This window comes from Rhamphochromis longiceps, linkage group LG19 (assembly GCF_057381845.1).
Source record: "Rhamphochromis longiceps isolate RC_006_pf linkage group LG19, R_longiceps_female_GT1.1, whole genome shotgun sequence".
Lineage (NCBI taxonomy): Eukaryota > Metazoa > Chordata > Actinopteri > Cichliformes > Cichlidae > Rhamphochromis > Rhamphochromis longiceps.
The window spans coordinates 29,754,515-29,768,874 of record NC_140575.1 but is presented as its reverse complement, the minus strand read 5'-3'; the positions used below and the strand labels follow the sequence as shown (position 1 = coordinate 29,768,874).

The window sequence follows — 14,360 nt, the reverse complement described above, 5'->3', positions numbered from 1 at the left end:
TCAAGTCAGGCAAAGTGAAAAACCTGCACAGCAGGAACGACTTCAGGTCCACTGACTTGTCAATACAATCCTGAATTCCTGTGTTTCTTCAATTTTAGGGTTGTGCGCTGTAACTGTGTGAAGCATGATTTGCTGGGAATCTTGAAGAAATTGTCAGCAGCAAAGGCCTATTGTTCTGCTGCATTGAGCTACATTGACGGAAATATGTATATTTATAAAAAGAGGCGCGTAAATGTTTGTCTTAAAGGCTCTGCACACCTACACAAGTATATTACATTTCTGCTTGATTATATACCTGGTGAGATGGAAGTTGGTTGAAGTTCTCCTGGGAATTACACTGTCATAAAACCAATAGCACTAATAACACATGACTCATTGTGAGCAGCACTGTGCAAAGGTTTTAGGCAGTTTAGACTTATATCAATCATAAGATACCAACAGGGAATTTGTTCGGTTAGAATGACATCAATCCTAAACATACTGTGGAGCGGATCGCTGTGAGTCGGGAATAAAGAGGCTGAAGCAACCGAGAGAGCTTATAATGGCAGAAGGAGTGCGGAGAGTTATGCAAGATTTGAAAACATTCCTGCCAAGCACAGTGAAAATGTGTGAGAGTGCGAAAGGAGAACTTGGTTGTTTTAAAGGCAGAAGGTGACGTTTTGTTTTGTTTTCTAAATGGATGAATCCGTGTCATATTAAAATATCTTCTCTTTACTTTTAGTGCCTAAAACGACTGGACAGCACTGCACGTCTCGCCCTGTAAGTGGGACAGCTTTACACAGATTAAGCAGACTACGTTCACACCCTAGCAATCCTGAGAAGTAGTCTGATGACACCCTGTGAGAAAACTGTGGGTGGACCTCTGGGTGTGTTTGGGCTTTAACTGCTGATACCACACATATATTTTTCATGTTCTTGTCTAACAGTGCAGGTGTGGTGCATTTAACAACCTATTCTACACACACACATACACATACACTATTTACACACACTATGTAAACATGTCCCTCTGCTGAGGGACTACCTCCTCCGCTCTCCTCCTCATACTTACTGCTGCTGGTCATGGGGGTTGGCTGGGGGACAGGGGAGGGGGTCTTCTTGGGCGAGCCCCCGTCAGACATGGCAGTGTAAGAGGGGGGCGAGGAGGAGGAGGAAGAGGTGGTGGTGGTGGTAGGGGGCTGGGCCTGCTGGTGGTACACCTGCTGCTGCTGATGCTGTTGTTGTTGCTGCTGCTGTGGGTGGAAAGTGGATGGGTACTGGGGCTGGTGGCTGGGGGGAGGGCCTGGGGGTGTCTGACTTGTGAGAGGGGGCAGTGGGATGGCCTCGCAGTACTGTGGTGTGAGTGGCAGGTGCTGAGAATGAGGGGAGTAGGAATCGTCTGGCTGGCCGTTGGAGTGAGGGTGTGGGTGGTGCTGAGGGTATTGGTGAGGGGTTGTAACGGTATTGGGATCGAAAGGTGGGGGCTTCATCCTAGTGCTTACAGGTGGGAGGGGGTGAGCCACCGGGAGGACCGGCTGCGGGGGCAAACCCTGCTTCACCGGCATGGCCATCATTACTGGGGGGGACGAGGACTGGGGAAACTGGGCGTACATTTGCTGCAAGTGTGAAGCAGACCAGGTGCCGTGTTTAGGGGGCAGCATGGTGTCTTGTTGCTGTTGTTGCTGTTGAAGGTGAAGGTGGCGGGCTGCGGTGGGTGGAGATAGGGGGATCTGACGGACCTGTCGGCCCTGGGTGGTCACTCCTGCCTGGACTGGGGAAAAGGCTGATGCGAGCGAGGTGGAGAGCTGGGAGGAGAGCTGGGCCTTGTCCCTAGCGGCTCCCGCCTCCTTCTCCTGAGAGGGAGACATGGAGGCGGAGGTGGGAGGAGAGGAGGATGCCACGCGGACGTAGGAGGGTGGCAGTGTGCTAGCTCTGTAATGTCTGTACTCGGGAGGAGTGTCTGGGTGGATGGGAGGGGTGGACACTTTATATTGGAGAGTGGAAACGACTGTGACGGGCAGAGAGAGAAAGACAGAGAGAGGAGAGAGAGAGAGGAGGAGGAAGAGGAGGAGATGCAGACGAAGGAGGGCAACAAACAAAGGAAAACAGAAAAGAGATAAACGTGAGAAGAATGAAAAGCAACCAACTGAGCAACCAAGCAAGTAATGATGAGAAAATCAGGAGCAGTCCAAAAAACAGAAGCCAATAGCAAATAAGAAAGAATCAAAATATTGTAAAAAGAACAAGCAGCAGAATGCAACATGACTGAGCCATGATCGGAAAGCATATGGCATTTCCCCCCCCCAACAGTAGCTGGAAGAAAGAGATGGCAGTAGAGCATGTTGCAGGGGCAGGGGAGCACTGATATTGCCGGTGGCGGCAGGGACAAAAGGAGGATGTTTAAGTCTGTATGGATATTTAACAGGCAGACTTGAACATTTATATGTGTGCATGGGTTCAAAAAAGCATAAGGGCATACAGACTGGGGAGTCGTGGTTGAAACTAAGGGGGGAAACACTAACACAAACCACACTGGGGAAGCCTATTTACCTCTAGGACCTGCTAGCATGGAATCTCTGCTATGTATTAATGATGAAATCACTTGTTTGCTCTGGGAAAGTAAAGTGTGCTTTGCCTGACTAAATGGCGATAACGTCCATCATGTAATGGAAAAAAACAAAAAAACAAAAAGCTTCCTGTTAGTGTGTGAGTGTGAGCGCGAGTGTCAGAAAGAGTGCATGTTTATATATGAGGGTGTGGGTGTGTTTGTCTAAACCTCACCTGATCCTGACGTCCGTCGCTCCCTCTCCTTGTGCATCTGATGTTGCTCCATCATCCTATCAAGTGCAAGGTTTTCACGACTCTTTAAAGCTGCAGTTTGTGGCGATAAATCAGCCTAATGTGTAGCTTTGACTGTGTCTCTGTTAAAAACACTACTAATCGTTTTAAAGGGGACCTGTTATGCTAATTTAAAATCACAGATGGTATAACAAGCAGACGCATCTACCGTGACATCATCCAATCATTTCTAAAGGTCTCATTGTAAACAGTTGGCTCATTAGCTAACCAGTTGTTAATAAGATAATCCTCCGTTTTGAAACCTATCATGACAAAGATTTAGAAAACAAATTTCAGTTTTTATTCAATATGACCCACAATGACTGACTAAGCCCATAAACTCAACAGGAAAGTGTTTACTGAGGTCAAGTCAGAAAGGCGTTTGTCAACCCCTATCCATTTTCTACATCTTATCTGTGGCCAGGATGCGGGGCAGCAGCCTAAATAGAAGAGCCCAGACCTCCGTCTAGCCCAGCCAGTGCTACCAGCGTATCCGTGGCAACACAGAGGGGTTCCCCGGCCAGCCAAGAAACATAATCACCTGAGTCCTGAGTCTACCCCGGGTCCTTCTTCTTGTTAGGACATGGCCAGAACACCTCGCCCAGCAGGTGCCCAGAAGGCACCCTAACCTTGCTTTAGCTCCCATCCCTCATCCTTGAAACCAACTTTCTCCTGATTGGTTAACCCTCGCAAACAGGAGATTGTAAAATACGATGGATCGCTTCTGTATTTACAGCCAATGCCTGACATGTTTGCTGTTAGTGACATCATTCAGATCAAAGAGTGTCTACAGGGCTCTAAAGCCTCGCAGGCCCAAAGGGATTACCTGTGCATGCTGACTGGACTATTTGAATCATTGGCTCAAAAATGAGCATGCACCACTGTAACGGTATAAAAATATGACAGAAAATAAGAAAAAGCATAATAGGTCCCATTTAATACTTACACATTTAACATTAACTAGCGAGTTTGGATCTACAGACTAGCTTACTGTTTTGTAAAGTCTTCCACTAGCTTTACATGTTTTACACTATTTCTGCTCGTGCTCTCATTGTAAAAGTTTACCTCCTCTGTGCTTCGTTTTCGTCCGAGGAGGGCCCATTTTGGCGCTGCACGACTGGGCCTGAAAGACACAAAATAAGAGGAAAAAATTAAATTAAACCACAGAAATAATCAGCTTCTATGCGTGTACACGTAAGCCCTTATTACTGTTTTATTCATCTCCAACACTTTCCCCTTTGTGCTGAATATCACCCCTTATAGCACCACATACCAAACACTCGTTTGTGACCGCACCGACAGAAAAAAAAGCAAAGACAGCTTCAAAAATGTTCAACATTTCTCAGTTCAACAGGGAGTTTTTTTCATATTGAGACAAACCACATAAAAAAGGACTCAAATGACAGAAAACAGTTAAGTAGTGTGCTCAGGGAGAGAAGCTGAATAAACAGATAGCAACAGCATCATGTGAGGCACTGCCCTGGAGGCCTGCAAGCTGTTTATAATTGCTGAACAAGTTGCCAGCCACAGAAATTTCAACTGTGAAACACGAGAGAAAAGAACTGAAACAAGTGGAACAAACAGAAACCCGACAGAAAAATCTAAAAAATACTGCATATAGTGCAAAACAGCAAAATTCATTTAGTAAAATACATCTAATCTCTCTTGTTAGTAGCTGGTTTTGGATAATCAACATCAGCCACATGATCATCTCAGTTTAGCACTTTTGCTTGTTGACCAACTACAGACAGAGCGAAGGAGTCAGCACCTCATTCTGGAGCAGCTATTAACGGGGGGAGCGCTTATCACATATCACCAGAATACCAGTCATTAAACTTCAACGCCCACCGTGACATCAAGATCACCGACGGGTGATATTTCCGTTCGCTGCGTCTGGAGGATGTGGGGCAGCAGGCGGGGTGATGGGGGCGGTCAACACTGGGCACAGTCGCAGCTTGAGACGCTCAGTCTGGATCATTTCCCCCATGCCGTTACATCAGCAGCAGCAGCCTGAACCATTATTACGAGGCAGGATGAAGCCACGTTTTCATGTTGTTTACTCAAATTCTGACCACACCATCCGAATCCTCCAACAGATATCAAGACTCATCAGACCAGACAACAGTTTTCCTTCTGTTGTGCAGTGGAAAACACGTACAAATTGTAGCCTCACTTTTCTGCTCTTAGCTGATGGGAGTGGGCTGCTGTAGCCTGTCTGCTTCAAGGTGTTGTGCATTCAGAATCTTCTGCATACTTTGGTTGTAACAAATGGTTATTTGAGTTACTGTCACCTTCTTAATAGGTCAAAGCAGTCTAGCCATTTTCCTCTGACCTCTGGCAACAACACTGCTCAATAGTTTCTCTTTTCAACATCCTTCACCTGCATGACATAATGCTGACTAAATTTCTGCTTTAACGAGCAGCTGAACAGGTGTACCTGTCGAACCGGTACAGTGAGAATACTCGGGCGCAATGCCGAGAAAGAAATTTAAATCCAGGGCTCACTTGTCAGTTACCACAAGCTACAATTCATGCTGACAAATTGAAAACGGTTTGGTTTTCGATTCTTTTAATGGCTCTTTAGCTTTAACCATACGCACAGAAGACAGAAGCGACAGAAGACTTGAACGTGTCTTTGACGCTCCCATAAATTCAGCTCGTTATCTCGTGGTAATTATTAACTTTCCTTCATGCACATGCTAACATCTACAGCATGTATTACTTTTAAAGTGATACTTCAGGGACTCAATCGTGAAACACGAGCCAGTTAACACAATATCAAGACTTCACAACCCTTCAACAAATAGTAACGTCGCAGATGTTAACGAGACACTCGTCAGCCTGCGCTGTGCTGTTTGTGTGTCCATGAATATGTATAAATGTGGGTTTGTTTGTATTTCTGCTGTTGACACGAAGCATCGTATATGCTTCTTCCTGTTGTCATGGTGAGGGCAAGGGAAGAACATGGAGCCCCGGGGGAGGTTGGGACCTGATCATGCTTGTAGACATTTTACTGGAGCTAAGGAGCCCACTGACTGTGTGTACATTAGATGTGATGATAAAAACAAAGAAGCAGCTCTTCCTCCCCCTCCCTTCCATTAACACACACACACACACACACACACACACACACACACACACACACACACACACACACACACACACACACACACAGATAACACATTACAAACAACAGCTACCATAGACGTAGGCACGAGGTGACAAAAACAGACAAATGGATACACAATGCTTTCTATCACCACAAATAAATTACTTTAAGTATTATGTAAATATGACTCTGATTTGTACTTTCCACTAAGCTGTCAGTTTAGATAACCTGCCTCATTTACTCAAGTAGAAACTACCATGAATTCATCACAGAGTGTAATGAGATTCTGCTTCTCCTTTCCCGATGTGTGCAACAACTCAGGTAGACTTCATAGCCTCATTATGGCTGACAGTGCAAATGTATGATACTTTTACTGCTTGTAATCACAGACTGTGAGTGTCTGGACAGATCGTCAGCCGTCTGGCCGGTAAGCTACAACCATCACTACAACCAGTGATGTAAAATAGCTCCTTAAATGCATTGCTCAGTAAAAAAGAGAACACTTGATTATCACAATATGACAGAAGGTCAGTCAAAGCAGTATGCTTGGTTAGCAAACACTAACCATTGTGAATTCATTCACCTGCTTTTGGTGCAAATGAAATTGACAGCAGGTGCACTGAAGAGAAAGCAACAAGAAGACCCCGAAAAAGGGAAATGTTTTACAGGTGGTAGCCACAGACCATTGCTCTCTCTTTACTCCTCGTGACAGTACCTGCAGCCCATTCATGTGGCACCGATAATCCACCTGCTTCAGGATGCTGTCACAGGAAGGTCTGCTGTGTCTCCTAGGTTAGTCTCAAGTGTGTCTGTTACACAAGGCGAGCTGGACAAGGCCAGAGAAGGGTATCAACGCAGCAGCAGGACCTGTATCTGCTTCTTTGTGAGAGGAGGATCACTGCCAGAACCCTAATAAATGACCTCCATCGGGCTATGTGCAGATTTCTCACCAAACTGCTCTAATCGGACTCCATGAGGGTGACACAAGGCCCCCACATCTTTAGTGGGAAATGTGCTCATAACCCGGTGCTGTCCACTCTACAGCCCTGCCCAGCTCTCCTCATATAATGGGATCTACTTCACAATCTCGAGACTGTGCTGGAAGACACAGCAAGCCTTCCTAGCAGCCATCCTGGGGGCAGAGGGCTGGTAGGAAGCCCCTGCCACCTAAATGGGTTGCAGGTCTGATGCTACCAGCAGTGACAAGGTCACAAACAAAAAGCAAGACTAGAGAAAAATCAGTGAGGCAGGATAAAGAGAGAGCATTGGTCTGTGGCTAAACCACTCTATTTCGTTGTTCCTTTCATTTGCACCAGAGCAGGCCAAAAGGATTCACAATGTTTTTTTTCCTTCCTAACTGAGCAGATTGAAATCCCTGCAGTTTAACTGAGTGTACCCATAATTCTTTTTGTTTGCTTAAAAGACAAAGTGCTGATAGATCAACTAAAAGCCCTGCAATAAAAACACTACTCAAGTAAATGTAGCATTTTATTGGTGTACCTGGTCAATGTGTAACAACTTTTTCTTGAGTGTGGTAACTTAGTGCAGGTTCACAGCAGACCTTCAAAGGGAAAGAAAGACAAATCTAGGGTTCTGACAATGATTAGCTGGAAATCTGTATCTTGAAATTTCCTTTCATGTAAAATACTGGACACACCTGTGAGTCTCAGGAGGTATTTAGAGAAGAGCAGAGTGGAGAATCTAACAAATGGCAGACAAAGAAAGATCTGAAAATGAACTGAACTGAATGTGTTGGATGTTTAACATGGAATGTAATGTAGAGGAAGTACAAGGATGTAAAAACACTGAAACAAAGCTGAAGTTGCTCAATATTAGACCAAAGTGCACACATTTCACCACTGAAGGGAACACAATGCACAATTACCTTCATAACCAAACGATTCCTATCAAAAGAAATGGTGAATATTTAACTTCCCTCCATGTTTCCAACAGTCTCAGACGAACTGCTGGATGATTTAATCAGTCATGCATGTATGGCACTTACTGAGGATGATGATGGCTGAAGAAACCTGCCTGAGGACTCCAGGTGAAACCTCTGGAGTGATCATGGTGGGAAACTTTCCACAGCCTACCAGCGATCAGTACTGCGTGACACTAGAGTGTCAGTGTGGAAGCTTAGCACAAACAGCGTTGTCGAGTAGGAACAGATATGTGTCCCAGGAGCAGAAATGCCTTGCATGTTGAGGCCCATGATCCCACATCGAAATGCACCCAAAAAAAGGAGAGCTGCCACATGAGCATGACGGGGTACGACATTCAGGCTCCCTATGAGATATTTTAGCCACCAATGGGGGGTGGGTCACAAGGGTGGGATGGGATGACACCGCAGTTAAACACTCACAGATATTCTCTCTCAGTATCTCCACAGTATCTATGCACAGACACTCACACACACATACACACACACAGAGCTTATAAGTAGCTTGTAACCAGAGATACTCAGGAGCTATTTAGTAAACCAGAGATAAGTGTGAGGTTAGTGTCAAATTCAGTTCAGGCCTAAACTGAATTTAGGCCTGAACTGAATTTATTCAGTTAGCTGTACAAAGAACTAAAATATCCTGATCTCTTTTTTGTCATTTTCTAAAAAAAAACATTGAAAAATCTCAAATTTCAGGCAGCCACCAACAGCCCTTTCATGTTGTTATTTTTACCTCTGCTGAGGAGATCATGCGATCAATTTTTTTTGTTTTCTTTTCTATGTATTTTCGTTTGTCTCTTGAAAGGTCAAGGGTGGATCTGCATGAAACCTGAAGTTACGGTTGGCACCACTCAAAGCAATACATTTTTTTGGAGTCAGAACAGAAACGGGATCTGAATCCTTAAATCTCTAGAATGGTTCTGTGCACAAATACATATAATAAAAAATATTAATCCAGGGACTCAATTCATGCCTGCTGTTTGGCTTACCGTTGAGCCTGTACCTGCAGTACATACATTTAACCAGCAGGGTGTAGTAGAGCTTAGCATAGCAGTTAGACCTCTGAGGGTGTAATGGCTTTATTATCAGCCATACATACTTTCTTGCTATATTCATGTATTGTATCTTAAACCAGCTCATGCTGTCTGTGCAAATCTTTCCCCGAATGAGCAAGTACCCATACTGAAGAACACCCAGGTAATGAAAACAAGCTGAAAACAACCTGGATCATTTCATTGCAGTAACCTGACATTCTTTTCAGATAAAAATAGATGTAAATTGATCACAGATGAACAACTGAAGACAGCTGCCTGAAGTACGACCCAAAATCCTCCTGAAGTTCCACTTAAAACATTAAAGTTCTCCAACACCAACAGCTAACAGCTCAGAAGCTTTCATCTCCCGTTTCACTGCGGAGAGAGGAACGATTTAATTTGAATCAAGCATTCGGAAAATGTCCTTAGCCTGCCAGGAAGTGAAACGCAAAAGCAGAATGCCTGTTTCTAATGAGAAATCTGAATGATAAAAAGGTAACTGAGTGAATGCTTAAATAGCTAGAAAAAGGAGCAACAGTGATCAAGAACATGTGCTTATTCCATTACTGACAAATGCTCACCTCCGCTGTCAGGTGAGCTGAGGACGTTGAGGGCGAACAGCATGGCGTTGGAGAAGGTGGTGGCCTCCTCCTTACTGGCAAAGTTCAGCCCGTAGACCTGCCGGGCATCACGCCACTGATGGAAGGTCGGGGTGGCCTGATTGTACTTCAGGCCCTTCACTATGGAATAGTTGATCACCACCTTTGTTGGAAGAAAGAAAAGAATAGGTGTACGTGAATGTGATCATCTAAGACAGGAACTCAATATTTGCCAATTAGTTCTGCCAAGGTTAGAATTTATTATTGTTAAAGTAGATGTATTATTCTAATTTTCACATCCATATGTTTTATTAATGACTCTCCTGACATACTTTTACAAGACTCAGAGTTCAATTTATTTATCTTATACTGAGCTTTCAGTTCATCCTGGCTGAAAAAGCTATATCCATTTAGGGGAACCCTCCTTTCAGCAGACAGTGGATGAGGCTGCTGTGCTCACAGGAATTACTTGCATACCTGATGAGCATAATATTAACCAGTGACATGCTGAACATATATATGAGCTGTCCAGAAAAATCCTTAAATAAATACATGTCTACCTGCTTTTTATGAAGGCAGTAAGCTCTGCTAACATTATAAAGAAGTTCATCCTAACTGGAATAGCTAGATTTTTGATTATTATGCTAAAGGTCATAGCAGGTAGACCCAGGCAATGAACCTTATTCATACAAGATATAAGTACTTGGAAAAAATTTATAACTGTAGTTATAGCAACAGCAATAAAACCTCTTATGATGAACATCCTAAATATGCTATTACGACGACGGCTTCTGTCTGTAACATGATCGACAGCCATCAGACTCAATGTTAGCAGTTCATCAGAGGATGAGGCCTATTCTGAAATGTTTAGCAGGAATTCAGCTGCGTAGATTAAATGATTTTATTAATGTCACAGTTTTTGTTTCAAACCTATGTTGGGCTCCGACTTGTCTCTCTAATGAAACTATAAACAAATACAGAGGTAAAAACTTGTTTGTTAAAGATTTCAGGTTGTTTTTGTCTCATTTGGGGGATTAATGATCTTTATTTTGTCCACATTTTCTTCTTTTAAATCATTTTAGTGATGATCTGTCTGAGTAAACTGAAAGCATTAAACAAAGTCCTTCTAGACTTGTAATGCTGAACGCACCCAGCAGCAGCAGCTCCGTACTGCATATTCTGTGTAAAGTGTGCAGCACAATCTCCGAAATATCATCTATCTAAAGAACTGAAGAATTCCTGCTTTTAAACGGTCTGATAATAATCTGAGTGCCTTTAACAAGATCATGTATCTTGTACATTTTATTCCAGATCAAATGATAGATGATGAACAAACTGTCTCTGTTCAGATCATGTTGTATTTCACTCTATACTGCACACTTGTGGTCAAACTACAGAAAAACAAGCTTACAGGGACTTGAAGATCAAAGCTTATAACGATTAAATTAAGATACAGCTGAAAATACATATGATACTGAAGATACACGGTGAAATGTGTTAAAAAACACCCCTACTTAATAAATATTCTTGCAGGCTTAACTATTCTAAAAAAAAGGGGAATAAACATGTGTTTATAAGGGACAGGGTTTAGCATAGTATTTAGTATGTAGACTGTAGCAATGATTTATTGATTGCTCTTATTAAGAACCTTATAAAAACTATTTAACTGCATCTTTATGATGAATATGAATATGCAGACCCGTGAGCAGGGAAGATTTTTTTGTAGCTGAAGCTTCCTGGTTTATAGTTTATTTGTAGTCACGTCTGAGCAGGTATGCCTCAGCCGGCCATTAAACTAGTCCACGTGCAGAGCAAAAGAGGGATTACATTTTCTGAAATGCAATCTATAAACCATGAGCTATTATCTTGCATGCGTATGACACAATAACAACTGCATGAAGATAAACGAAATCAGCAGTCTGAACCATATAAAACTAAAGAACCATTAAAACAGGAGTGAAAACACAAATCCAGTCATGAATATCAGCAGTGTTTCTTTGCAGCAAGTGAATGGATTTACGCATGTAAACATGGTCGAGACGACCTGATGAAGTTAAAATCGAGCATCAGAATGAAGGAAAAAGTTGGCTTAAGTGATTTTCAATGTGGCATTATGTCTGGTGTCAGATAGTCTGAGTATCTCAGAAACTGTTCATCTGCTGGAATTTCAGATTGGTCCAAAAAGACAAAAACATCCAGTGAGCAGCAGTTTAGTTATTGATGCCAGACGTCAGAGGATAATGACCAGGCGGCTTTGAGTTGATGGTTGGCAACAGAAACTCAAATAACTACTTGTTACAATCAGTAAGTATCAGTGCAGAAGACCATCTCTGAATGTCCAGCATTTTGATGCTTGAAGCAGATGTTCTACAGCATCCACACCAGGTGCCACTAATGCCAGCTAACAAAAGGAAACTGAGGCTACATCTTGAGATGCCGTTTGAGTTCTCTCTACTTCCACAGTCACCAGATCTACATCCAACAGAGTGCTTCTGGGATGTGCTGGACATAATCAACATGCACCAGACAAGTCTCCAGGACTGTGTGATGCTATCATGTCTTTGTCAAGCAACATCTGTGTCTCCAGATGTGAGAGTTGCTGAATAAAAAATTAAGAATTAAGCCAGTTCTTAAGGTTAGAGGAAGTCCAACTCAGGACTAGCAAAGCGTACCTAATAAAGTAGCTGGTGAGTGTATAATTGGAAATCCTCTCTGTTTTAGTGATACAGTAAATTATAAAAATAATAGTAATCTACAACCTTATATGGAAATAGAAAAATCAATAGATTTGTATTTATACTGAATTGTCACTAACACTATCCAGCGAAACATCCACTCGTCATGCGACGTGCGCTGCTGGTTGCTTGTGACTCTCACCTGCTGGTCCTGCAGTTTAACGCCCACCACTCTGAAGGTGTTGTTGGCAGTATTGTGGTAGATGTTGATTCGGCTGAAGCCCTGTTGCCCAGGCTTGATGGGCACCCATTTCTTACTGGCATCATCGTAGACCATCACAGAGGCCCGCGCCTGGCAGATACTCTGTTCACTGGTATAGAAGAAGGGGAGAGGGAACACAAGATCAGAAGGTCTGGTAAACATCCTAGAAAAAGTGCTTCGTTTCACTCTTTATACTGTCAGCGTTGCCCTTAAAAGCAAATATAACGGCAGTCAATAAAATAAAACCAGTGAAACAGATTTAGTGTGTAATTTTCTGGTGAGCCGAGGGCCACTGGGACTGGCGAGCCACACCTTTTTTCAGTCACCACTTAAGGAGGAACATTTTGCCACTGTAGGAATCTGACAGCTTATATATGTGCCGTGCATGTGCTGAGTAAAGGACGGGTTGCTGTTTTTAAAATCTATAAACAAGACCTCAAACTAAAACTAAACTCTGGAAAATTCCCCTTTTCCTTGTGGCCTTTACTGTGGTGCAGTTTCATAAAAAAACAAAACAGGCATCGATGCAGAAGGGTGTGTGTGAGTGTGTGTGTTAAAAACATGTGTTTGATCAGCACACATGTTGCCAGCTACAGTCACCCTTGGTAAGAAGCTAATGAAAAGTCAGAGGACACACGGCTACCAGTGAGCATTAAATAACCGTGTTCACAACCACAGAACTGCAAAGAAATTACTTCAGTGTAGAGATGCATTTGGCCACTGACTGATGTGGCTTACACAAGTCACATCACAAAATTATCAGTTACAGCGGACGCAGCTTTGTAAAAGTTTAACTCGTTTTTTTGCGTGTGGCGACCGCCTTGACTTTAGCAGCACGCGCTCCTAAAAGTGAACTCATGCTGCTGAAGCCACAGCGTGGAAGCACATGTGAGAAGGTGGCGAGGAAAAGAACAGGTGACAACTTCAAGTTCCTGAAATTTCCACTTTCAGCACCTCAGAGATTGACACTCTCTGGACGTTAGACACATTAGCAGCCTGAAGGTGTGAGTGCCGGAGAAAGAAAACTAACAAAGCGCTGGTTGTGTGCACATTGCCTTAAACTCTGCAACAGTTTGTGAAAAATAACATAGAGCATAACAAAACTTCCCACACTGAAGGAGTGGATTAGCTGGCAAAAATATTCAGAAACAGATTACAAATCACAGAATTCATTCCAGCTTTAACAATATAGGAAATCAGCAAACTCCTCACATTTCACAGGGAGGTACCATAGACTATATTTATAAGAGGCCTCTCATTGCACCTGGGACTGAAAAGTGACGCCTTCATCCGGTACAAGGGGCGGCTATAGCTATAAAAGAAATCAAGACTGTACAGAAGTCTATGGGAAAATGACCCTATTTCTTACTTGATTTATGACCTGAGCAAAAATCAGTTTACCATCTCAATTGTTCATTTCAACTAAATGAAATATAAAGTTCATTTGGTAAAATATGGCCTCAGTCAGAAGAACACATACAACAAAAAGGGCATGGTACGCTTTAAGGAGCGGTTCCTATTGCATGGCCTTTTTCTCTGTTAGATTAGATATTTAGTGTGTAAGTCTGTTGTGTCCATCTTTTATATACAGTCTATGTCCTCTCGTCCTTTGGTTGGCAAGTGGATCAATTGGCAATAATGTCAAGGTTCTCAGCAGCTGACACAGCTGCTCTCTTATGCTTGCACAATTAAAGGCTGTGAATTATTCAGGGCGTGCCGGTCCCATTTGTCCTTTCAAAAATGGATAAATGAACAAACTGTAGCTGCCTTTAGGTTTACAGTTTGGATATGGTTTTAATATAGAATATATAATTCAATATGAATATAGTCAACTGAGACTTTCAAATGACTGAAAAGACAAAAAAATGCATGCAAAATTGCAGAGAGAATATTTAAAAGTGCCACTGAACTTATTATATGCC

The 14,360-nt window shown here is 42.9% G+C and overlaps 1 protein-coding gene across 5 annotated transcripts in view; it reads right to left on the bottom strand.

Annotated features, from left to right (window-relative positions):
- Positions 1-14,360, bottom strand: part of evla (Enah/Vasp-like a) — a 40,004-nt gene that overhangs the window by 5,590 nt on the left and 20,054 nt on the right. For 3 of the 5 annotated variants that reach the window (XM_085392366.1, XM_085392365.1, XM_085392364.1), the window contains exons 2-6: positions 12,379-12,547; positions 9,484-9,664; positions 3,883-3,940; positions 2,761-2,816; positions 1,052-1,987 (exon numbers count right to left, since the gene is read on the bottom strand). In XM_085392366.1, the coding sequence (XP_085248492.1) occupies positions 1,052-1,987; positions 2,761-2,816; positions 3,883-3,940; positions 9,484-9,664; positions 12,379-12,547 (1,400 nt within the window). Of the gene's footprint in view, positions 1-1,051; positions 1,988-2,760; positions 2,817-3,882; positions 3,941-7,931; positions 8,352-9,483; positions 9,665-12,378; positions 12,548-14,360 lie in introns of those variants that run through there. The other 2 variants (XM_085392368.1, XM_085392367.1) reach the window with 2 other exon arrangements.